Genomic DNA, 24,426 nt, shown 5'->3' on the forward strand with positions numbered 1-24,426 from the left:
TATATATATATATATATATATATATATATATATGTTTATGGAGCTTTGTTTGCATGCATGATAGTTGTAAGTTGGGTATTCATAATTTGGTAATTTAACATCTCCCATTTATTATTATTATAAATTAATTAATTTAACAATAACAAGCAAGGGGATTCAACAGAAACCAAGACTTCGATTAGATTTGAGCCTATACCTCTCCAAATGAGTGATCAGTAGCAAAACTGCTACACTGTGACAGGATTCTGTTGCTCTTACAGACCTTGACTTGATATCTTGAATGTTCCATCTACATTCAACAAATGCCTCCGGACTTCTTCTTCTTCGCAACCATTTTATGCAGTGCTGAAAATTTCAGTTGTGGATATTAATTCTAATGTTTTACCTGCAGTTTAGTAAAGGTCCTTTGGATTTGCCTATTTTCTTCATTTCACACAAAGATCACAAGACTTCCATTCCGACAATCATAGAACTTCTTATATATACATTTATTTCTAATACAGCAAGATGTTAAATATGCAACAGCAGGCCTCTTATCAGACACGATAGGTATCTGGGCAGTTAATTGAAAAAGTCAGTTAAAGCGGGGAATCATAAAGAAGCATACACATGTATTGTAGAAATTCATTTTCATTTGAAGCTTATATATTCATTTACATGAAATCAATAAATTTTAATCTGGTTAGATAATGATATGTGACATTTTACAGCATAACTCCATTTTTTTTTTTTTAAACACTATTCACTGTTGAATCAGGCTGATTCAACAGTGAATCAGCCTGATTCACTGTTCAATATAATGTAAAACTGTATCTAGGGATGACTTTGACAGCTGTGTGAGAAATTTTTAGCCCAAGATTGGATTCAAATCTCTCCTCCTTCATATTTAGATTCATCTGTTTCCATCAGCTGTGTATGGATTTCTGCATCAATCAACCGAAATTTCATTTTTCAACAAATCTTTGGTGATTTGTTGGAAAATGAAACTTGTTTTATACTCTGGCACGACCACCAGGTCAGTGGAGTTTACATTAAGCCATCAGTACAAATGCTAATCATATTTAGCAGTCACAGGCTTGAACCCCGGTCCACTCAAAAAGGGCATGCTACTGCTCTTGGCCACTTGGCTACGTCAGGCCTACGAATGTTGATCTCCAGGTAATTCAGTGTAGCAAAGAAAGCTTAGTTACCTTTAATCCCTCTAAAACTCATCACTATCTTATTTCTCACAAAAAGTCTATTGCTCCTTTGCTTGTCTTCAGTGACACTCAGATTTCTAAACAAGATTACACATAACTTTACTAGAAATTGCCCTAACTTCTAATCTCTCTTGGTATAAGCACATCACAAATACTGCTTCCTCTGCATCCAAAAAACTGTTGTTTCCTCCATCCCTATTTTCAATGTTAGTTTTCTCTCAAACAACTACTCACTCTGTATTAGAGGTCTGCATGGGCCTACATTTTTTATTTTTACCTGGCCTTTTTTCTTATTTTTGTCTTTACTTCTCAATACCCCTATAAAATAACTGTTAAAAATTAAACCAGAAATTAAAATTTATAAATAAAACTTTATAACTGCAATAATATCCTCTAATTTATACATTATTTGATCAGGATTTATTAAATTCTTCAGTTTTGGCTTTGTAAGTCCAAATTGGACGAATGAATTCCCTCCAATTTTTAGTGTTTTCTGCCGATATCTTTTTTTTTTTTTAGGAGCATTAGCAACTAAGGCCATATTGCTCCGGGAATATGCAGTGGTCATTCCCTGACCTTTCTGCATCCTCTGTATTTGGTGGTGACGGCTCGAACCCCGGTCTAATCAAGAAGCGTCTGCTACACACTGCTGCTCCTTCCCACCCGGCTACGGAGGTGCCACTCCGATATCTATTCTAAACTGTGCATTACTAGTTTTTACCTATAAACTAAAAACATAGAAACTTCTTAAGATTACATACTTACTATAGCTTTTACATTTCTGTGTTGTAGAAATAGGTCTTGAAAACAGACACCAAAAGTTCCTGTTAACTAAAGAGTAAAAATGACGTTAATGTTTGGTTAGATAATTATAATAATTGAGAATAAACTGTTTAAAAAATACAAAGTAATAGAGAAAATCCAATTAGAATATATGTTTGCTTGCTGTATAAATTAAGAGCCATTGTGAAAAGGTCGGGATAGAAGTGCCACTGAATGAATATTTCATTCAATAGCCTATTATATAATTTTTCAAATATGTGTTGGAGTTTGGGAACGTTACGACTCGTAGTAACTGCAATTGAAAACACCAACTGTATGTGAAGAAAATTTTTAAAATAAATTAAAAATAAAACAAGACAATATCTGATGTAAAAATAAAATATATTGACAACTGCAGAATTAAAAAATTTCAGTCAATAAAAATGTAGAAAAATTAAAATTCATAAAATTAAAATATGCATGAAATATTACAAATTAAAAGTAATAAAAGAAATAAAACAACATTAGCTTTCAAAGGCAACCACCTCCTTCATCAACACTGGAACTTTGCTACCATGGCACATTCTTAAATAATATCAGCCGGATGTTATTTAAGGATCAGGAGGATAATTCTCAGGATAATTCATATGTTATTGTAGGAGCATGGGAATTATTCTTCACATGTGCATGGAGAATGGAAATGGCTTGTGAGAGTGTCACAAGCCATTTCCGGGTGGAGCCATTCATCCTGTCCAAGAATTGCAGTCTCAAGGGGGCGGGGGCAATACGGACTCCCCTATCTCTATTGATGGTATTATGTTCCAAAGAACAAATCTGCAAGTTCTCAGGCCATTTCCAGTGCTAATACCTAAGTGAACAATCAGTCGTGACAAAATAACCTGGAGAAATTTGATGGTTCTTCTCCCAGAAATCCTCATCACAGCAGATTTCTCTTAGTCTGTGGTCCACATGCATCCCCATTGAGCACTGTGTAAAGTGTGTACATATGCCATTTGAGAGGGATGACACATTTGGTATTAATATTAGCAATGGCCACATGGTGCAAGGAAGCTTATGGCTTATGCTGCACCAGCCAGAAAAAATAATAATATAATAAAATAAAATAAAATAAAATAACAGAAATAAATAAAATAATAAGAATAAAAATAAAATAATAATTAAAAAAAAATAATAAGAGAAAAGGAAATAGACAACCTATTCGTTTCCCTCCTCTCATGGGTAATTATCCAGCTGACCATTGAATTTCCCCACACTGTCAGCCTCTACCACCCATGTAGGTAACTTATTCCAGTAATTTATAACTCACTAGCTAAAATAAAACTTCCTGCAATCCAGTGTAAACATCTCCCCTCTGTAACTTGAAATTATGGACCATTGTTCTAGAATCATTTATAACCATGAAAATTTGGTCCCTATTCATTTTGCTTATGCCTCTCAGAGCCTTAAACACCTCAATCAAGTCTCCACTAAGGTGCCTAGTTTCCAAGCTCTGCAACCCACATATTAGAAGTATTTCCTCACATGGACACCCTTTTGCCAGTCTCACTAGGTGAGTTACCCATCTTTGCACCCTTTCAAGAGGCAGAATGTCTTTCTTTAGGTGCGGTCTCCATTCTTGAGTACAGTATTCTAAGTGTGGTCTAACAATAGCCTTATATAATGGGATTATGACATCCTTATCTCTACTCGCAACTGTTTGATAAATCATCAATAGGATGATTTAATGAACCATCCTATAGTGGACTTTAGGCCCATGACAAGACAAGGAAGGTCCATGGTGAACTAAAGTTCACCATGGACCTTCCTTACAACCAGTCTACAATACTCAGAGAACTCTGTGTCCGACTGTATCGCAATACCCAAGTCCCTTTCCCCCAATACCAGCTTTAGTTCAAAGTGTGACACATTGAGGCAGCGTTTCCCAAACCGTGTTCCGTGAGATGTGAACAAGTGTTCCGCAAAAATCGTAATTAATAATTAAAAAATTAAAATGAAATATATAAATTTTGCATATTTGTAGCATACACCACTTTTGTATCATTATAATATTTAACAATTTTTTTTCGGTTATTAATATACCCATTTATATTAATGGGTATATTAATATAAATGGCACAGATTAATAATGAAATAGACCACCATGAAACACTTTATTTTGGTGGGCTTTGCATAGAGAAGCATGCATAGAGGTAATGACACATACGAAAAAGTAGCAATGTGGTGATCTAGTATGCCATTCGTATGCGATTCAGTCTGGAGTAGATGGGTTGAAGGAGAGGAGGAAGCGAACCGATATCATAACTAAACTCACCTTGTATAATTTTTTTTTTGATAATTATTGGAATTTCGAAATATTATTAAAATATGGACCATGGATTTGTGGTTGAAAAAAAGGAACTTTAAAACGAGAAGCAAAGTACTTCTAGTAGTGCAACTGTGGTCAATGAAAACGAACACAATATTGTCACACTTCGAAGTGAGGATGAACAATCACAGCCCTTTGTTCCCCAAAAATTAGAAGTGAAAAAACAGGAACCAACTAATAAAAGACCAAAACGAAAGTATAATGACAGTCATTTGAATTTCAGCTTTACATGTGTTGGAAATAAAGATGCTCCTGATGCACAGTGCATCATGTAATAAAATATTAGCAAACAGTTCTTTGGCTCCTGCTAAACTTGTGTTTCGTAAGTGTTCCGTGAATATGTTGTGAGATCAAAAGTGTTCTGTACCTAAAAAAGTGGCGCCTCCGTAGCCAGGTGGGCAGGAGCAGCAGTGCGTAGCACATGCTTCTTGATTAGACCAGAGTTCGAGCCCGTGACCACCAAATACGGAGGATACGGAAAGGTCAGGGTATGACCACTGCATATCCCAGGAGCAATATGGCCTTAGTTGCTAATGCTCCTAAAAAACCAAATAACAAACAAACAAACAAACTAAAAAAGTTTGAGAAATGCTGCATTAAAGGAAAAGACTTCCTTAAGTATGGATATATTTATAGTGGTGCTGAATTATGCCTTTCTAGCATTACCATGTTATATTAAGGTACTATGTATAAGCAGGTTCACAGTGCAGCTATGGGCTATCCAATTAGTGCTATTTGGCCAATTTAGCCATGGAGGGGCTGGAGTTTATAATTTTTAATGGGTCTTCCACACATGCATGAAAATGCTATGTCGGTGATATGTTCACCATTATAAGGAGGGGAGAGGATGCTATTCTCAACTTCCTCAATGGTTTTTAACCTTTTGTTCAGTTTACCTCGGAGGCAGAAATAGATGGTACCCTCCCTTTCATTGATATATTGGTTCGTACGGATGGTCCTAAAGCAGTATTCCCCAAACTTTTTTCTCACAGACCCCTTCTGGCTTCAAAAAACAACCACAGATCCTACACAATATGCTCACATAAATATAGGGTGTCCGGATGATAGGTATCCAAAATTAAAAATTTATATCTCGGAACTGTTTATTATATGTTTACAATCTACCCTTTTCAGACTGACACAAAAAATAACCCAACAAGAACCTGTCAATACCCAAGTCCCTTTCCTCCACTACCGGCTTTAGTTCAAAGTGTGACACATTAAGGGAAAGGACTTCTTGAAAGCACCGTTCTTCACACTAGTAGCCTATGAGTATACATTCATAGGCTACTAGTGTGAAGACTGGTGGTTTCTTCGTCTTACAAAGTCCTTTAAAGTTGGGAGCGACTGTAGACAACTGAATTCTCATGTCAGGTGCGACATCCAGTCTGTAACAAAATTTAGATTTTGTTGCTGCATACCTTGTAACAAAATTTAGATTTTGTTGCTGCATACCGTGTAACAAAATTTAGATTTTGTTGCTGCATACCTTGAAAATCCAGATTTGCACAGATAAGTTATGGGAAACAGAAGAAGGCCGAGCACTGCAATTTAGACACTTGCAGATATTTTTGAAGACTGCACCAGAATTCAACCAGAGGAAGCTCACTGAATTTCTGTTTCAAGCTACTATCAGATGTAATATCTATCAAACACTCGTAATTTTGCACAGGCATTCCATCCGGTTTCTCTGAAACACAAATTGGATTTCAGACCCAGGTAGCATCATCGGTAGAAGACGGAATGTCTTTCTGAAATGCCTGTTGCAAACCATTTAAATACTGGAGGATGCTACCATAAACAGTTTCTTCCAGGATAGATTCTGTCTCTATCAAAAAGTCATTCAGAGTTTGAAAATGGTCATACTGCTTTTTTCTACATACCCCTTCCAAAATTCAAGTTTACATTGAAAAGATACAATTCTGTCCCTTGTGAATATCAATATGCTCTTTCATTAACATGAGATATTTAGTTCATTAATTCTTTTAAAAATGTCTGCTAAGTATGCCAGTTTCTGCAGCCAAGACGTATTTACAAAATGATGAGAAAGATAAAATGGGTGATCAATAAAAAAACGATAAATTTCCACAAACTTTTACCCTAGAAAGCCACCTTATTTTTGTATGAAGCAGCAGCACTGTGTCTACTGCCCATTTTTTCACAAAGTAACTTAAACACTCTGATATTAAGTGGCCTAGATTTAATGTGGTTAACTATCTTTACAGCATCATTGAGCAGAGTTTTTAGGTCTCTTTCCATCATTTTGGCGACAACCACTTGTTGATGGAGCACACAGTTGATCACTCAAACAAGACTGTGCCAACTTTTGGATAAGTGCCACCACTCCTGCATTTTTCCTGTCATTGTTCTGGCCCCATCAGTGCACACCTCAACACATTTTTCCCAACTGATTTCATGTTCTATCATGTAACTATTTATGACATTAAACATTTCTTCTCCAGACGTGCAACTTTCAAGAGATTTACAGAGCAGTAAATCTTGCTCGATTCTGTTTTGGAACAAATAACGTACAAGTACAAGTAATAGTGCTAGCCTTGAGATGTCTGTTGATTCATCAAGTATCAACGAAAAAGAAAAGCTGGATTTGAGTTGTGAAATCAATTTTTTTTCTATATTTGCTGACAGATCTTGAATGCAAGGTTTAACAGTATTATTGGATAACTGAACTGTTTAAAGCTTCTTTTTGAACTGTTCACCAAGCACAAAAGTTGCCATTTCCACCACACATGGCTTAATTATGGTTTCTGTTATTGTATGGGCTTCGCCTGCAAGTGCAATACAGTAACTTATCCTGTAGGAGGCCTCGGTACATTTTCATTATTAGTTTTTGAACTTTTCACCATAAGGTTTGACTGCTTAAGTTTGTGAATGCCTTAAACTTATGCTTGAAAAAACTGTCTTTGTGCTTATATTCAGGGTGATTAGTAATATGTGATTATTATTATTATTAGTCATACGGCGGAAGAAAGCCCAAGGCTTTCTTGCGAGAGAGAGAGAGAACAAAGAAAACAAGAGTCAGAAGTAGAAGGGAATCACCAAGAAAGAGAAGAATGATGATATCCAGCTCAGGATCCTGGGTGTGCCAAGCCCATACTCACCAGATGTGAGCCCCGGGGGTAGTATCACAATATCTATGAAGTTTGGCAGGTAACATAGAACTGTTTGATAACGCTTTGTTGCACAAGTTGCAAGGGCATCAGGGTCAAGTTCATCACCTGTATAAGTAAACCCAAGTACAAATAGGAATCATTGTACTTCTATTTTTTACTATTTTCTGAAGTTTTACAACTGCTGATACTGGATGGCAATGTAAAACATCAAGATTCACTACAATGTTGGTTACATCTGTACTTACTGTAGTAGTACTTTATTGTTTACTTAAACTACCTCTTTTTAGCCACTAATCCATGATAAATAAAAAAAACAAAACAAATTAACATTAATGTTACTGCATGTTATTTTGCTGACAATAATAAAAATAATTACTTCACTTCCCTTATAATTATATTAATGCTATATGAACTACAACTAAACTGAAATGGTGATTCGTGGTGGTGGATGTCACATCTAGACATCACTAAAATCTGTAGTAGGTGCAACAATGCAAGTTTTTTTAATTTAACGTGCACATTTCTCTTTCTGCGACCACATGTAACATACTTTGCAATAAGATAGCTACAAATACACATCAGTAGCAAACGTAACAATGCATCGCATGATTTCACCTTAATTAAACTGATTCACTCGCTTCTTGGGTAAAGGAGGTTTCTAAACTAGATATTCCAATGGTCATGCAAAATAAACGTATTGACAATTAAAGAAGTTTTGTGATTATTTTTAACAAAATATTATTCCTTTAATTAAAAAATAAGTAAAATTCAAAGCAGCCATTATAGAAATATATCCACGGGTCCCCTGGGAACTGTTTGCAGATCTCTTGGGATCCACGGAGCACAGTTTGGGAACTACTGCCTTGAGTAAAAATGAGTGTATAGGAAACCTATGTGCTGGGGACAATATACATATTACAGCATGGCACAAGCCAACAATCATAAAAATAGTGCAATTAGAGTCCTATTAGATAGGGCTGGGTCCCACTGCAGCACCTCTGAGAATACATTGAATGAGATTAGACATGTCACAATGGAATTCCAAAAATGCAGCTAACCCAGAAGATTTTGGGAAAACATACTTGAGAAGGTGAACATGGGCAAAGAGAGGCTTTCTCACCTGCTGCTACTGCATACATTCCCTACTATCTGGGCTTAAGAGAATAGATCTCTAGAATATTATGTACTTGTCAAACATGCTATAAGTGCAGCTAGTGGGACAGAGACAAGCACACAGTCGTGTCAAACGTAAAAGACACTGTACCTATCAAGAGTACAAGTGGAATTGTGGGGACAGAAAACAGGTTTAAAGATCATATGGGAGAAAATATTAGAGCAATCGAGACCACATAGGGTTGGTGTATTAAATTGAAGTTAGCATGAGCCTGTTATATACACAAATATATACAGAAAGCGCCGGTTATAGTGATCACTGGTTATTAGAATCAGCCACTCAGAATCAAATTTCGAAGAACTGATCCAAATCAATAAAATGCACTACACTTTCATCGTTTACTAAAATCACATTTTCGGTTATAAGAATCAATTTTGAATGCCTCTGTGATATTTTTCTAAAGCACATTTCTGGAGGTCATAACCATAAAACAATAAAAAACAATTTGCAGTTTCCGGTTTATTGGGCTTTTCTGTTAGTGCAATAAATGGGTAGTGAACTCGATCTTATTCATTTACGATAATACCATAGCTGGAATTCTGTGTTTTCACATTATTATGGTGAAATATGTTTTCCCTTTGCTGAAATCTACTCTTTATTTCTATATCTAAACTTCGTCTAACTTGTGTGTGTCATATTAGTTCCAATTTGTGTGTGCCGTGTGCTTTGTTATTGACTGACGCTTATCTTTTTTACTGTTTTAAATTTTACTACCAAAAAAAAAAAAAAAAAAAAAGAAAATTGTTAGTGAACAGAAAGAGAGTGAATTTGAGTGTAAAAGACAAGTTATAAATTATAGAAATATATGATAAATTTAACTTAGGCAATATGTCTCAAAGGGAAGCAGCAGTAAAATTAGAAGTGCCTCAGTCATCTTTATCAAAATTGTTAAAATCACATCACACATTAAACACTAATGTGATTAGTGAAACCAGAAAAAGGAAGCGTGAAGGGAAATGCCAAACAATAGATAAAGCTCTGCTCGTTTGGTTATAAGAATCTAAAAAAACTAATGATTTTGCTGAAAAACTACACAGAGTTTAAGGCAACGGACAGATGGCTGACAAGATGGAAGGAGAGGCATGATATTGTTTACAAAAAACTTCACAGAGTAAAACAGGATTCCAATGGTTCTGCAGCTGACACCTGATTAAAAACTTCTTGGCAAACTATGTTTATAGTTCGCCACTTATAATCCTGAAGACATTTTTAACACAGATTTTTTTTTTTTTTTTTTTTGTTAGTTGCTGGCGCATCGGCTTCTGTGGCCATAATGCACCTCCCAAAGTTTTTGCATTTTACTCTGATTCAAGTCCAAGGCGGGATTTGAACCCGCAACCTTTGGGTTGCCAGGCAGGCACTTTTACCCACCTGGCTTTAATAGAGATGAAACAGGGTGGTACTACAGGGCTACCCCAGACCACTGCATGGTTTTTAAAAATTCCTCTGCGTCTGGAGATAAGAAGATCAAGGACAGGATTGCAGTTCTTTTAACATGCAACATGACGGGAACAATCAAGATGAAGCCGTTAGTTACAGGCAAGAGTAAATCGCCTAGATGTTTTAAAGGAGTAAAACAGCTACCTATTGAATATGCCAATAATACCAATGCTTGGATGACAGCTTCTTTATTTGAAGATTATCTTCGTAAATGGGATTTGAAATTGGATAAGAAACACAAAAAAATTACATTGTTTTTGGACAACTGTCCAGCTCATCCAAAGTTGACTTTCAAAAACATTGAATTAGTTTTTCTATCTTCAAATACCACATCACTGATTCAACCTCTTGACCAGGGAATAATAAAAACCTTTAAGACCTTTTATAGATTGGATATGAAGTGATGAATCATCCAATCTATAGATGAAGGTTTGGGAACATCATCCAATATCGCAAAGCATATAACTGTTATAGGTGCACTTGATATGACAATGAGTGCCTGGAATGAAGTTTCCGAAACCTGCATTAGCAACTGTTTCAAAAAATGTGGATTAATTATTCATGATGGGCAACTAAGTCATGATACTGATCACGTTGAAAAGCCTGAAGACATGGGTGAACAGGAGTTTAATGATTGGGTAGACATAGATAATGATCTACAAGTTACTACAGCTTTACCAGATGAAGAAATTGCCCAGTCTGTTACTGATAATTTTGCCAAGGAGGAGGAGGAAAATGAAGATGAACCTGAATGAATTCCAGTTACAAAACGGCAAACCCGTGAAGTTATAGCCGTCCTGAGGAGTGTTGGAAGAAACTGGTGCAAGTGATCATGAATATAGACTGTTATACAATATTGAAAAATCTATAGACTTTGTAGTGATGTGTTATCAGAGACAAAGAAAAGGGGATGTGGAGAGGAAATAATGGGAGAATACTACCATTTTTGGAGTGGAGTCGATAAGAGTGAAAGAGCAAGAGCAGGAGCTTCTATTGCTGTTAAAAAGAAATTGAGATATAACATCAAAAACTGGCAATTTATTAATGAAAGAATGATCTCATTGGAATTGACAATGTATGGGAGAGAAATATGTATTTTGGGAATATATGCCCCAACTAATGGCTGATATCTTGAAGGATGAATTTTGGGAGGTTCTGAGAGAACTAATAGAAAAAATCAAAGAGTTATTTTTAATAGGAGATTTCAATGCAAGAGTAGGAACTGAACAAAATAGCAAAGTTATTGGAAGATTTGGAGAGAAATAGAGGAACGACAACGGAGATAGACTATTCAATCTTTGTGAACAGTTTGACTTGAGAATAAACAACACATTTTTCCAACACAAGGATATCCATAAATATACTTGGTCACAGGAGACAAAACAAATTAGATCAGTTATAGATTACATTATTTCAAAACATTCATGGACATATGTATTGAAAGATATCAGAGTTTATAGAGGAGCCAAATGTGGATCTGACCATTTTTTTGTTAAAACAACACTGAGGTGGAACTGGATTAAGAAAATAAGCTTGGACAAGCAATAATGCAGGGAAGGAGAAATGCTATAAGTGGATCAATTTAACATTGAACTACTTTAGGACGACAGCATTAGAAACAACTTCACCCAGAGACTGGATGCTGCAATTAACATAGAGATAAAAGGTAATACTGAAGAAATATACGAATATTTAAAAAATATTGTAAAAAAATAGCCCATGAAATCCTAGGCAAAAAGAAGAGCAACGGAACAAAAAAGACCTGGAATACAGAGAAAGTTAAGAGCTGCTGTAGAGGAAAAGAAACTTGCATATCAAAAATGGCTGAGTGATAGGAATGATGCATATAGGAACATTTATGTTGAAAAGAAGAAAATAGCCAATCGGTTGGTAGTAGAAGCAAAAAATGAAGAATGGGAAAGGAAATGCGTGACTATTAATAGCGAATTGGGCATTGAGCTTCAAGCGATCAGCAGAATCATGGAAGGTCCTTAAAGACTTGAGAAAACAGAATAAACACAATGCTGGTTTGTAATTAATACCTTTGAAAGACTGGATGAAGTACTATAAAGGACTTTTAAAAGAAGACGAGGAAGAGTTCAAGACGGTGGAGGATTTTGGTGTAGAAGACTTGGGCTTAAAAGTTTCTGTTAGGGAAGTGGAACTCTTGCTAAAGGAAGGAAGGAAGGAAGGAAGGAAGGAATGGCAAATCACCTGGACCCGGAGGAGTTTATATGGAACTTCTGAAATATGGAGGAAGAGGAGTGACTGTTCTGATACAAAAACTGTTAAATGGTATACTGAGAGAAGAAGAAATACCGAAAGAAATGACAACGGGATATATATTACATCAATTTATAAGAAGGGCGATCAGAAAAACTGTTCAAATTACAGAGGAATATGCGTCCTGAAACCGCTGTTAAAGATTCTTGGAAAATGGAGCAGGAACCATTTAGAAGCCTGAATCGAGGTGTCAGAAGAACAAAGTGGTTTTTCAGCCAGGAGGTCATGTATAGACCATATCTCAACAGTACGACAAATTCTTGAAAAATGCCAATCGTAAGGAAAAGAAATCTTCATGATTTTCATTGACCTTGAAAAGCCATATGACAATGTTCCAAGAAAACTCTTATGGGAAGCACTGAAAGAGGCAAATATTGATGGACAACTGATTAACATTATTAAGGCAATTTACAGGAATAACAGATGCAGAATTAAAGTGGGATCAGCTTTGTCACCTGAATTCCACACTTCAAAAGGCTTATTACAAGACTGTTGCATGTCACCAACACTTTTCAAAATTTATATCAACATCTGCCTAAGATCCTGGTCAAAAAACTGCAATAAAATGAGATTGCTGATTAATAAGAACACCTATATTCACAATTAACTTTTGCAGACGATCAGGTGGTGATAGTACAAGACTTAGAAGATGCAGACTATGCATGTCATCAACTGTTTGAGGAATATAAACAATGGGGTCTAAAAATCAATTTTAGCAAGACTGAAACGTTGTCTTCAGGATCACGACACATTCTAAATATTGAAGGTTTTAAAATCAAACAAGTCGATAAATTCAAATATTTGGAATCAATCTTACAAAGTGATGGATCGCCCCAAGCAGAGATCAATAAGAGAATTGCAGATGGCAGAAAGGCTATCGGCATGTTAAATTCTGTTCTGTGGAGCAAAAATATCCTAAATAAAACAAAGGAACTTATATTTCAAATGATTGTACAAAGTCTTCTATTGCAGTGGTCTCAAACTGGCACCTCCCAAAGCAATTTTACACGGCCCGCAAATACATTTCAATTATGTATTTGTTGTAAATACGGTGCTTATATTCACTCCCATTTTGTTAAAAAAAAATCCCGGCCCGTCAGCTGCTTTCAGATCGTGTATTCGGCCCGCATGCAATTTGAGTTTGAGACCACTGTTCTATTGTATGGAGTGGAAGCCTGGACATTGAATAGGCAAGTGGAAAACAAACTGCTCACCACAGAAATGGATTTTTGGAGACGCTCAGCAAGAACTTCTAGAAAAGACAGAAAACAGAATGAAGACATAAGAGAGAAAATGGAAGTGAAAAAGAATATTATTGATACTATCAAAGAAAAGCGTTTAACATGGTATGGACATGTAAAACGGATGCAAGAAACCAGATATCCAAAGGCTATCCTGGAATGGATACCTCCTGGAAGGAGAAGAAGAAGACCTAGGAGGACATGGATGGATGGAGTATGGGAGTGCATCACAACCCGAGGCTTAACCGACCAAGACACCTTGAACCGCACTTTATGGCGGGAAAAAATTCCTACCAAAAAATAACTTGTAGGCTGAGGAAACCCATTGTAAATGGAAACACTCCTCTTGAAGAAGAAGTGATAATTTAAAGCAATCTAAAATAAGCGACTATTTTAAATTATAATCATATTACAAAGTGTTATGTTTAATTAATATGTATATTAATTAATCTATGTACGTAAGTATAAATTTATTTTTATTTTGCTAACCTGTGGATAATATTCTTCCGATTTTTACATATAATTTAATTGGTAATAAACCTTTGTAATAAAGTGTAAATGTGTGTGTAAAAGTACCACCTTTGAGGTGAAAGGAATCATATAGCGAATAATTTGGGCAACTGAGATGAGCAGTAGTTGAATCAACTGATAATTGAGATTCTGTCAGAAAAAAAGTACATGGGTTTGGCAGATTGCAAGTGGAAATGGACATCACTGAGATTAGAATTGAGACCACATATATTTGTGAAATGAACTAGGAAGTGTTTAGGAAAATAGTGTGTAAAATGTTCAATATGATTGTAAAAATTATTTAATATAATAAAACTTATATGAAGTAAAACATATATATGTTTTACTTCTTATATGAAGTAAAATATACTTCTTATAAGAAGTTAAATATAGTGAGTTAGAAAACTGCTAACCTGGGTGGATACAAGAACAGATTAACAGTAGCAACTAGCAGAGGTGAAAGGGATCCTTGCACTGCTTCTATTGGAATTAGCAGAAGCCTGGAAAACAAGGTGCAGGGGATTTCAGAGACTGCTAGGAGTCATCAAGGAACAAGCAAATACATGGGCTGTGTTAGGGTAGTTAAGAATAAAAACAGGTGCATGTATACTTGTGTGACCACCAATTCTAGGAGTTTAGTAAATAAATTTAATGAATTTGAAGTGTTGGTTTAAACATCAAAGGCAGATATTGATGGGATATTACAGACGTGGTATCACACAAGATATAAGGAATGCAGAATTGGAATTTGGGAAGTACACGTGTGTACAGAAAGGATAGAAAGGGAGGAGGGGTCAAGAGGTAGCTCCCATCAGGAGTAAAGGGAAGGGTTTTTGCTTTCGTAAAGGTGACTACGGTGGTCTGACACAGTTTTTAAATTCTATACAGTGGGACCAACTGATGACGTTACCAACAGCAAATTTTAAATGGGAAGCATTCAAAGAATTAATCTTGGAAGCTACTAGGCTTTTCATACCAACTAAGAAATACTGTTCAAGGTTTAGGCCTAAATGGTTATCAGATGAACTAATGAGACATGTGGCAGAAAAGAAAAATGCATGGGATTCATATAAATTAACAGGTAACACAGAAGTCTATTGTAGATATAAGCTGGTCTGTAATCAAATCACAAAGGAGGATAGGCAGGCAGAGGCAAATTATGAGAAATCTTTGGCAAAAGATGCAGAGAAAAACAGCAAAGAGTTCTTTACTTATGTAAATTCTAGAAGGAAGGGGATGAAACAGATCGGTCCACTTGATATCGATGGTTCAATTATTGATGATCCTGCTCAGGTAGCTAACAAACTGAATGAGTATTTTGCATCAACATTTACACGAGTTATTCAGGGAGGGGAATGCCAGAGATGTATTAAACTATGGCAGTGAGCTAAATGATTTTGTAATAACTGAGAGCAAAGTGAAGCAGAAATTGTTGAAAATAAACATAAGATAGGTACCTGGAGTGGATGGCATCTATCCAGTTATATTAAAGGAAGCAGCAAAGAAAACCTTTAGCCATAATTATGAGACCTTCCTTGGACTCAGGGGAGATAACCATGGGCTGGATTTGTGCAAATGTGACCCCAATTCACAAAGGGTAACATATGGGTAGCAGTTACTGAAGAGTAACATATCAACTGTGTGGTACTACACTCAGGGTGGTATAGAATGAAAAGGACCTGGGGGTAATTGTGCAATCAGATATGAAGTATTCTGAGCAGTGCAGATGGTCTGCAAGAGTAGCTAATGGTGTCTTGTCAATGATGAGATTCTTCCTCTTGCTCAGATTACTCACCTGAGGGGACATAAATTCAAACTGAGGAAAGAGTTGTAGAATAGATGTGCAGAAATTTGCCTTTAGACAGCAGGTGGTTGACTGCTGGGAACAAACTTCCATCTGTCATTGTAGAAGTTGACAGCTTAAATAAATTCAAGGCAGAACTACTAGACAAACATTTGGTATAATGGATGGGTGAAGTGTTTTTTTTTTTTTTTTTGGCTGATGTTATATAAGCTTGCTTTCTTGCATCATAAGCCTCTACTAATGCTAATGTATAGCTTTAAATAATTTTTATTTTAATGTTCATTTTATAAATAAGTTCTAACATCTATCTTCCTTTTGAATGTCACCCTTATTGGTTGATTTTCATTTTTGAATGTATGATGTCTATAGGAATAGGGCAGGGTTATGCTTCTGATTAAAAGCTGCCTGAATGTCATAAGATCATAACCTAAATCAGAAGAATTTTAGGAAACCATAGAATAGAATCTGTGTGGTATGAAATACTTAATAGAAAAGTAAAACAAGAATGGGGTAACAGACTGCATGATAGCAGTATGATAAGATTCTCTGCATGCACCTGGAATGGAATGGAAAAGTACGTCTGAATGCCTTGTTATGGAGGGGGCATTTCATGAACTGGCAATTCATCATGTAGGGTAAATTTTCTGAATCAACTTGAAAACTGTTTTTTATGAATGTGTCGTGGAGAATTCAAGAAGCAGGAATATTCACATTTTGATCATTGTCAGTGATCTGAATAATGCTCCCTGGGGGATGTTGCTCAATGCTAATGATTTCTGGGCTATCACAAATATGATGGCCCTGGAACCACTAGCAGTGATTAAGTATATTATCATAAAGTGTATACTGAATTTTACCTTCTTCAGTACAACAAATTTTCATTCTCAAGTCTTTCATGTCATGCTAAGTTATGATAACCTTAATGGATTTCGATGTCAACTGGCATCTTTCTTACATCTCCCTAAGCATCATATTCAAGAATGCTGAAGGAAATTTCAGCAATTTTCAATAACTCAAAACAAAAAAAAAAAAAAAAGTCTGCATTTTTACAACACTTAAAAAAATCACTGCAATGTTGATATAGGAATTAATCTAACAAAGTCTGTTTATTGTTTATAAATGATTCAAGATTACAGAGCTCTTCAAATAACTGAATATCATCAATAATCTGCATTTTTGAGTCCTTAAATGGTTTTGTTAAAATTCTGCCACCGTACACTGATTTGAAAACCAAGCTGTTTGAAAAGCCAAAGTACTACTTTGTGGTTAATTCTTAAGTTAACACTTGCTTTGTGGTTAATTCTTAAGTGCTGCAGTCACTGAATACCAAGTGTCCTTATATATATACAAATTTGTATATATATATTAGGGCCTAGATACTAATATTGTGCCCTTGTACATATTATACAGTATGACACTACTCTTTGACTTGTCTTAATATTTTACACCATATGCACAGTCCACACCAGTGGTGTAGCCAGGGTTGGGTCAGCAGGTACATTGTACCCACCTGATGCTAAAATCTGGTATTGTGGTGCTTTTTAGCATTAGGTAATTGGTGCCTTTTTTTGTGAATGTACCTGCTGACAAAAAATCCTGGCTATGGCACTGGTCCACAATAACATGTGGACTGTGTATGATGCAAAATATAATGTTACTTTTATAGATGAAGACACTAGTCCGTATTAATTTATGGATAGAACTCATTTATTTCTAACTGAGAAGTAACAACCTTATTTCTAACTGAGAATTTCTTAACAACCTTATTTCTAACCTTATTTGTAATTCACAAATCTAACACTTCATCCTTCACAGGATCCTTCATCCTTTACCCTTCACAGAAACAAGACTGCTTTGCTTCAATACAGAAAATTGCCACTTTATATTAATAAATGCATTTTTATTCTAGTCAAAGATCAAGAATAACTTTTAAACTGAAGTTAGCATATACATATATAAACATTAGATTAATTTAGAAAATCAACTTAGTATGACAACACCAGAATTACAATCACAGTACTACTCATTGCAGTAATACAAACAGAAAGAATATTCTTTCAACTAACAAATCACACCAGGAAATATCATATATCTATTTCACACCACACAGTACTGTGAATACCAATATCTTCATTTATACAGCTGTGCCATAAAAGAATTTTATGAATAGTTTAGAGGGAGTGAAAACCTGGACAAAATCAAAATAATTAACAATGCTTGGAGGACAGAGGAAAAGGGAGAGCTTGTCATCCTTCTGCATGTAGACCTGTACAATATCTTATGTAGGGCATCACAAGTATGTCGATTCAACTCCACCAAGGTACACCATGATGAATACAAAACTCTGTATAAGGCCAGAAGTGTATGTTCTGTTGAGTTTGTGTAGTATATGTGTTGTTGGGTTGTTTCTGGCCACTCTGCCACAGGGATGGCGATCACCTGGAAAGTCTTCCAAGTGTCTGTCTACTCCACAAGAAGGATGGGCCACAACAACAGAATATGAGAGAACATACCGTGGCTAACCTCGATTATCATGCTGTGAATGTCCAAAGCGAGTTTGGAATCATTCAAAAGAATCCCACCAGTATGCTCACAATCATTCCCTTTCACAAAGGAGCCTGGACAGGAGAAAACAAAAAAAATAAGAAAATAGCATAAAGGAAAAAAAATAAAAAAATAAGTGGCAACCATATCTTTGTCCAGTGCTGCCTAAAGTAGTCCACAAAGGGTAAAGGTCTTCAATTAAATAACCACAGTAAACTTATCCAAAAACAGGTTCAGCAAGGTAAGAACAAGTTCAAAATGTAAATCTGGAATGACATCCTTTTGCAGGACGTCTGGTATCCATAGTCTTTGAGGCACCTCCGTAGCCAGGTGGGCAGAAGCAGCAGTTCGTAGCACACGCTTCTTGATTAGACCGGGGTTCGAGCCCGTGACCACCAAACACGGAGGATGCAGAAAGGTCAGGGAATGACCACTGCATATCCCAGAGCAATATGGCCTTAGCTGCTAATGCTCCTAAAAACCAAATAACAAACAAACAACAACCTAGTCTTCGCATCACCGATGGGATTAGAACAGATTCTTTTCAAACGAGCAAGTGACACAGCAAGTTTTACCATAAATGAATTAAATCCCGAATATGGTCACTTCAGTGATGTTTAGGATAAATTTCTAATGTGAAGGAATAGAAACTGAAAAACACAAAATTATTTTACCCGACACAAGGCAAGTTTGTTTTTTTATTTGTTTATTTTCTTATCGCTATGATGGTTGCTATGCCGGTTGGTTTAGCATTAAAAGTACATAACAGGGTAACTGGTAGTTCTCAGTTGTGCGTAATATTCTGTATGAGGCTGTACACTTTGTAGAGGAAATATTATCTCTCCTATTAAAAGAACAATTTACTATTATTATTCTCTTTGGGTTGTAGTGGAGCTGGTTTGCCCAAATGGTTTGTGAAAATTTTGCTGCCACGCTTCAGTGTACAGTATGAGTTCATTCGACTTGCAAACCCCAACCAATCTAATTCATCTCAATAAGAAGGGGGAAAGTCATTAAAAACAACTTTCATGACGCTTTTAAAAATTGATAACTTGACCAGGTACAACTATTTTCATTAGCTTATTTTTCCTTATCCCATCTTTGGAATGTATTATGCTGTCATGATTTTGGTAGAAGTGTTTACTTTTCACGTACACATGGACAAACTATACCATAAGAATGTTATGTTCAAACACTAGTAAGTTATCAATTAACTAATTGAATAACAAAAGCTGGGAACATTTGTGTGTTTGTTTGGAGAACAGAATAAATGCTGTCGCTCATTTTTGCCTATAATTATAAATTTATGCAGCCCACTGAAACTTGTAGATCAATACGGAGGGTATTCATATCCAACATATATGGCCCAGTTGTTTGTATACAAAATAAAATCTTTCAAGTTTGTAAATTGCGTGATAAAATTTAATATTATGTATTTAACTTTCTCAAACTTATCAGTTGCTCTTAGTATTTTATTTCTTGACCAATATTTGTTTCATTAGGGGGAGAAGACGGAAAAATGTAAAAACTTGATCTAAATGAGTTAAGATCGATTGGGATAACTTGCAATAATTTCAATTGAAAAGGAGTTATGATACAACAGATACAGGTCAGTGATTGTTGCATTTATTATTAACCCTTCATTGGCAGCACTCCTTAAAAGGACATTATTTAGATTTGTATTATGTCAGATTTCTCTTATTATAAAAAATTCATTTTTTGCTAATTTTATTGTATTGGAATGGTATTTCAATTACTATTCCATTGGAATGGAAAAGTAATATTATTATATTACTAACGGCACATTTTAAATGGGAAGGTGTTAGGGAAGTAGTAGTAGTAGTGGCATGTGATGCAAGAAAGCAAGTGTATGAGCTTATGCAGCATCAGCCAAAAAAAAAAAAAAAAAAAAAAATCACACCATTGCCTCCAAATGCCTGTCCAGTTCCTCCTTAAATTTATTCAACCTATCAACTTCCACAACGACAGATGGAAGTTTGTTCCAGCAATTAACCACCCGCTGGCTAAAGGCAAATTTCCGCACATCTATTCTACATCTGTCTTTTCTTAATTTGAATTTATGCCCCCTTAGGTTCGTAATCTGAACAAGTGGAAGGATCCCATCAGAATTCAGCATGCTCAACCCATTCAAGGCCTTATATACCTCAATCAGATCACCGCGCAGGTGCCTAGTCTCCAGCCACTGCAATTTGCAGAACTTAAGCCTCTCTTGGTAAGAGGATCCCTTCATTCCCCTCACCAATCTTGTTGCCCTTCTCTGTACACGCTCAAGTAAATCTACATCCTTCCTAAAATGAGGCCTCCAGATCTGTACGCAGTACTCAAGGCGTGGCCTGACCATTGCCTTATACAGAGGGATAATCACCTCCTTTTCCCTGCTAGCAAAATTCCTATATATCATTGACAAAACTCCATAACCTGCCCTGGCAGCCTGTCTGCATTGCTCAGAAAACTTCATATCTGACTGCACAATTACTCCCAGGTCTTTTTCATTTTCTACCACCTTAAGTGTAGTACCACACAGTTGGTACGTTTCTCTGGGGTTACTTCTACCCAAATGCAGTACTTTGCATTTGTCAAGGTTAAACTTCAGTTGCCACTTCTTAGCCCATCTGCCCAAATTATCTAAATCCTGCTGCAGTAGCACACTGCCATTAACAACCCTGCCAACCTTTGTATCATCTGCAAACTTCGACATTAAGCCTGATATACCTTCATCAATATCATTGATAAATATACAAAACAACAGTGGACCTAACACCGAACCCTGTGGGACTCCACTAATAACATTAGTCCACGAAGAGCAGCACCCATTGATTACCACCCTCTGTCTTCTCCCACTTAACCATCCTTTTATCCATTGTAGCAACTTACCCTTAATACCATTCTGCTCCAATTTGTACAATAGTCTTCCATGCGCAACAGTGTCAAAAGCTTTCCTGAAATCCAAATATATGATATCAAAATTATTTTTTTGCATCCAGTTCCCTTGTAACCACATCATAATATCCTATCAAATTTGTCAGACAAGACTTTCCCTTAACAAACCCATGCTCTGTCTGAATTATTGCTGCAGTCTTGTCTAGATGATCCTGCAATGCATCTTTAACAAGTGACTCCATTATTTTACCCGGAACAGAAGTTAAACTAACTGGTCTGTAATTACTCGTGTCACCCTTCGATCCCCCTTTGTGAATTGGGGATACATTTGCACATCTCCAGTCCGTGGGAACCTCCCCTGAGTCCAAGGACGCTGTCATAATTATGGCTAAGGGTTTGCTTAGTTGCTTTGCCGCCTCCATTAATATAACTGGATAGATCCCATCCACCCCAGGTGCTTTTCTTATGTTTAACTTCAACAATTTCTCCTCTACTTTGCAGAATTGTAGAGATGCTGTTCAAGGCTTAGATTTAAATGGATGTCAGATTAACTGATGAGACTCGTGGCAGAGAAACAAAATTTGTGGGGTGAATATAAATTATCAGACGATACAGAAGCCTATCGTCAATATAAACTAGTCTGTAATCAAGTCACAAAGGTGGTTAGAAAAGCTAAGGCAGATTACGAGAAGTTTCTGGCAGAGAATGCAAAGAAGGTAGTAAAGAGTTTTTTACTTATATTAACAGTAGGAGGAAGGGATTGAATTACATTAGTCCACTTGATTGATGTCAATGGTTTAACTGTTGATGATCCTGCTCAAGTTGTTGACAAACTGAATAGGTATTTTGCATCTTCATTCACACATGGGGAAATTTTTGGGGCTGGGGATGTCATGAGTGTATTGGATTCTAACAGGGAGGTAACTGAGGTGGATAATGGAACATAAATTGTTGAAGCTAAATGTAGAAAAGACACCTGGGATAGATAGGATCTATTCAGTTATGTTAAGGGAGGCAGAAAAGAGGTAAACTAACCTTTATTCATAATTATGAGAGAATTCTTGGATTCAAGGGAGGTTCCTGTGGACTGAAGGTGTGCTAGTATCCTTGACTTCTGTTCCAGGAAAAATAACTGAGTCACTGGTTAAAGAAGTAATAGACGAGCATATAGACAGGAATGCATTTATACTACAGTCATAGCATCGATTTGTTAAGGGACTATCTTGTCTGACCTGTCTGACTTTTTTTTTCTTATGAAAACCCCAAACAAGATAGGTATTAGAACCTATAGTACTTGGTACAGTGCTTGGGTTGAAGGTTGAGAAGACGAAAGAAAATGTGTTGACAAAAAATTGAATTTCTGTGGTTTGTAATGCTTAGGAAATATGTGTAGGGCGGAGATTGTTCCAAAATATAGAAGTCGACGGTATAAATAAGGAAGAAGAAAAGTTGGTTTTGTGAGTTTGAAGTCAGACAGTAAAGGGATGTTGACTGGTTGTGGCATATGTTCAGATTGTTTTGGAAGAGAAAAGGGAATTATAGAAGCTAATTCAGACCAGTACCCATTGTAGTAATTACAGTAAAGGTTTGCAGTAGAAACGACATATATGAGACTATCTCATATATGTGGAGAGAATTTGTAAGAGATGTGTCATTAATTATCCTAACTATTCTCTGTTGAATGGAGTCTAGAAGATAAGAGAGGTTATGGGAGCAATGACCTAGATGTGGGAATAATATTCCATGGTAGGCAGATTTGAGATTTGTACAGAGTGAATAGCTGTTTAGAAAAAAAAAAGTAATGCCGAGAGTAAAAGAAAAACCCAGTATTTTAGATGCAGAGGAAGCAATAATTGTGATGTGCTAATGACAAGAGATGTAAAGGATTTCATCCCTAAAGAATAATTTCTAATAATGTCACACAACATGAGGCAGAGAATGGCCATGAGAGAAAGGCTCCGTTGTGGAGAAGGGACCATCAAGTTGTGATCGGAGGTGCGTAGAGGACCACTATGTCGACTGTGTACTTGGAAGGGTTGTTTTTGCAAAAAAAGATCAAGAATGTTGGCTGTTTGGTTAAGTTAGTATTCTACTAGATAAATGAACAATCTGTGTTTGAGAAAAAGCCTCATCACCTTGACCAGCAAGGTTTGTATGACTAGGAAACCGAATCCAGCTGTAGTTGTCAACATTGGAATTGGCAAGGAAAATTACCTCGCTGTTAGGAAAGTTGGACTTGAGAAAGTCGTGCTTCAAAGAGAGGAAGTCAAAGATTGCAATAACTTAGGTGCTCACAAATGGCGAGTACGGGCTTGGCGCACCTAGGGTCTTGAGCTGGATATTATCATTCTTCTTCTTTCTTGGCGATTCCCTTCTACTTTTACTCTTGTTCCTCTCTCTCTCTCTCTCTCTCTCTGAGGATAACACAAAATTTTTTTTTTTTTTTTTTTTTTGCAGCAAAAACTTCAGGCTTTCTTGCACCATATGGCTAAATATAATAATAATAAATCAATTCCTCATGAAAAGTCGGACTTATTTAACCACTGACGGACACTTCGATAAAACACTTCGTGGACCATCAAAACAGGGTTATTTCAAAATATTTTAATTTTAGCAAATATGAAAGAAATAATATGCTCGGCTGATATTAACCCTAGCGTTTATAGGTTAATGACATTTATTTCCTGTTTGTATTTACAAAAATTATTAATTCTCACCATATCTACAAAAACCGACACTTCTAACAGCCGCCATATTTACACACCTCTGTCGAGAGTTTGTCAGTGACAAACCTATAAACACTTGTCCTAATATCAGCCGAGCATATTATTTCTTTCATATTTGCTAAAATTAAAATATTTTGAAATAACCTTGTTTTGACGGTCCACGAAGTGTTTTATCCAAGTGTCCATCAGTGGTTAAATAAGAAATTGTCAGTTCTAATACTTTGTCACTTCAATCATAAAATGTGATTTAAACATGATAACATAAAAAATAACATGAAGTAAAAGTTGGGACAGTAAACGATATGTTTGAAAAATATCTGTTACT

The 24,426-nt window shown here is 36.0% G+C and overlaps 1 protein-coding gene across 1 annotated transcript in view; it reads right to left on the reverse strand.

Moving 5' to 3' along the window:
• The window catches only part of LOC150085778 (NADH-ubiquinone oxidoreductase subunit 8-like), an 88,778-nt gene extending 64,623 nt beyond the window's left edge, over nt 1-24,155 (reverse strand). The window contains exons 1-2 of the mRNA XM_090373481.1: nt 24,093-24,155; nt 1,965-2,030 (exon numbers count right to left, since the gene is read on the reverse strand). Coding sequence (XP_090229607.1) covers nt 1,965-2,030; nt 24,093-24,129 — 103 coding nt within the window. The 5' untranslated portion in view covers nt 24,130-24,155. The remainder of the gene's footprint in view (nt 1-1,964; nt 2,031-24,092) is intronic.
• Between the last annotated feature and the right edge of the window lie 271 nt (nt 24,156-24,426).

Source organism: Mastigoproctus giganteus, chromosome 5, assembly GCF_048544385.1.
Source record: "Mastigoproctus giganteus isolate SK-2022 chromosome 5, ASM4854438v1, whole genome shotgun sequence".
NCBI lineage: Eukaryota > Metazoa > Arthropoda > Arachnida > Uropygi > Thelyphonidae > Mastigoproctus > Mastigoproctus giganteus.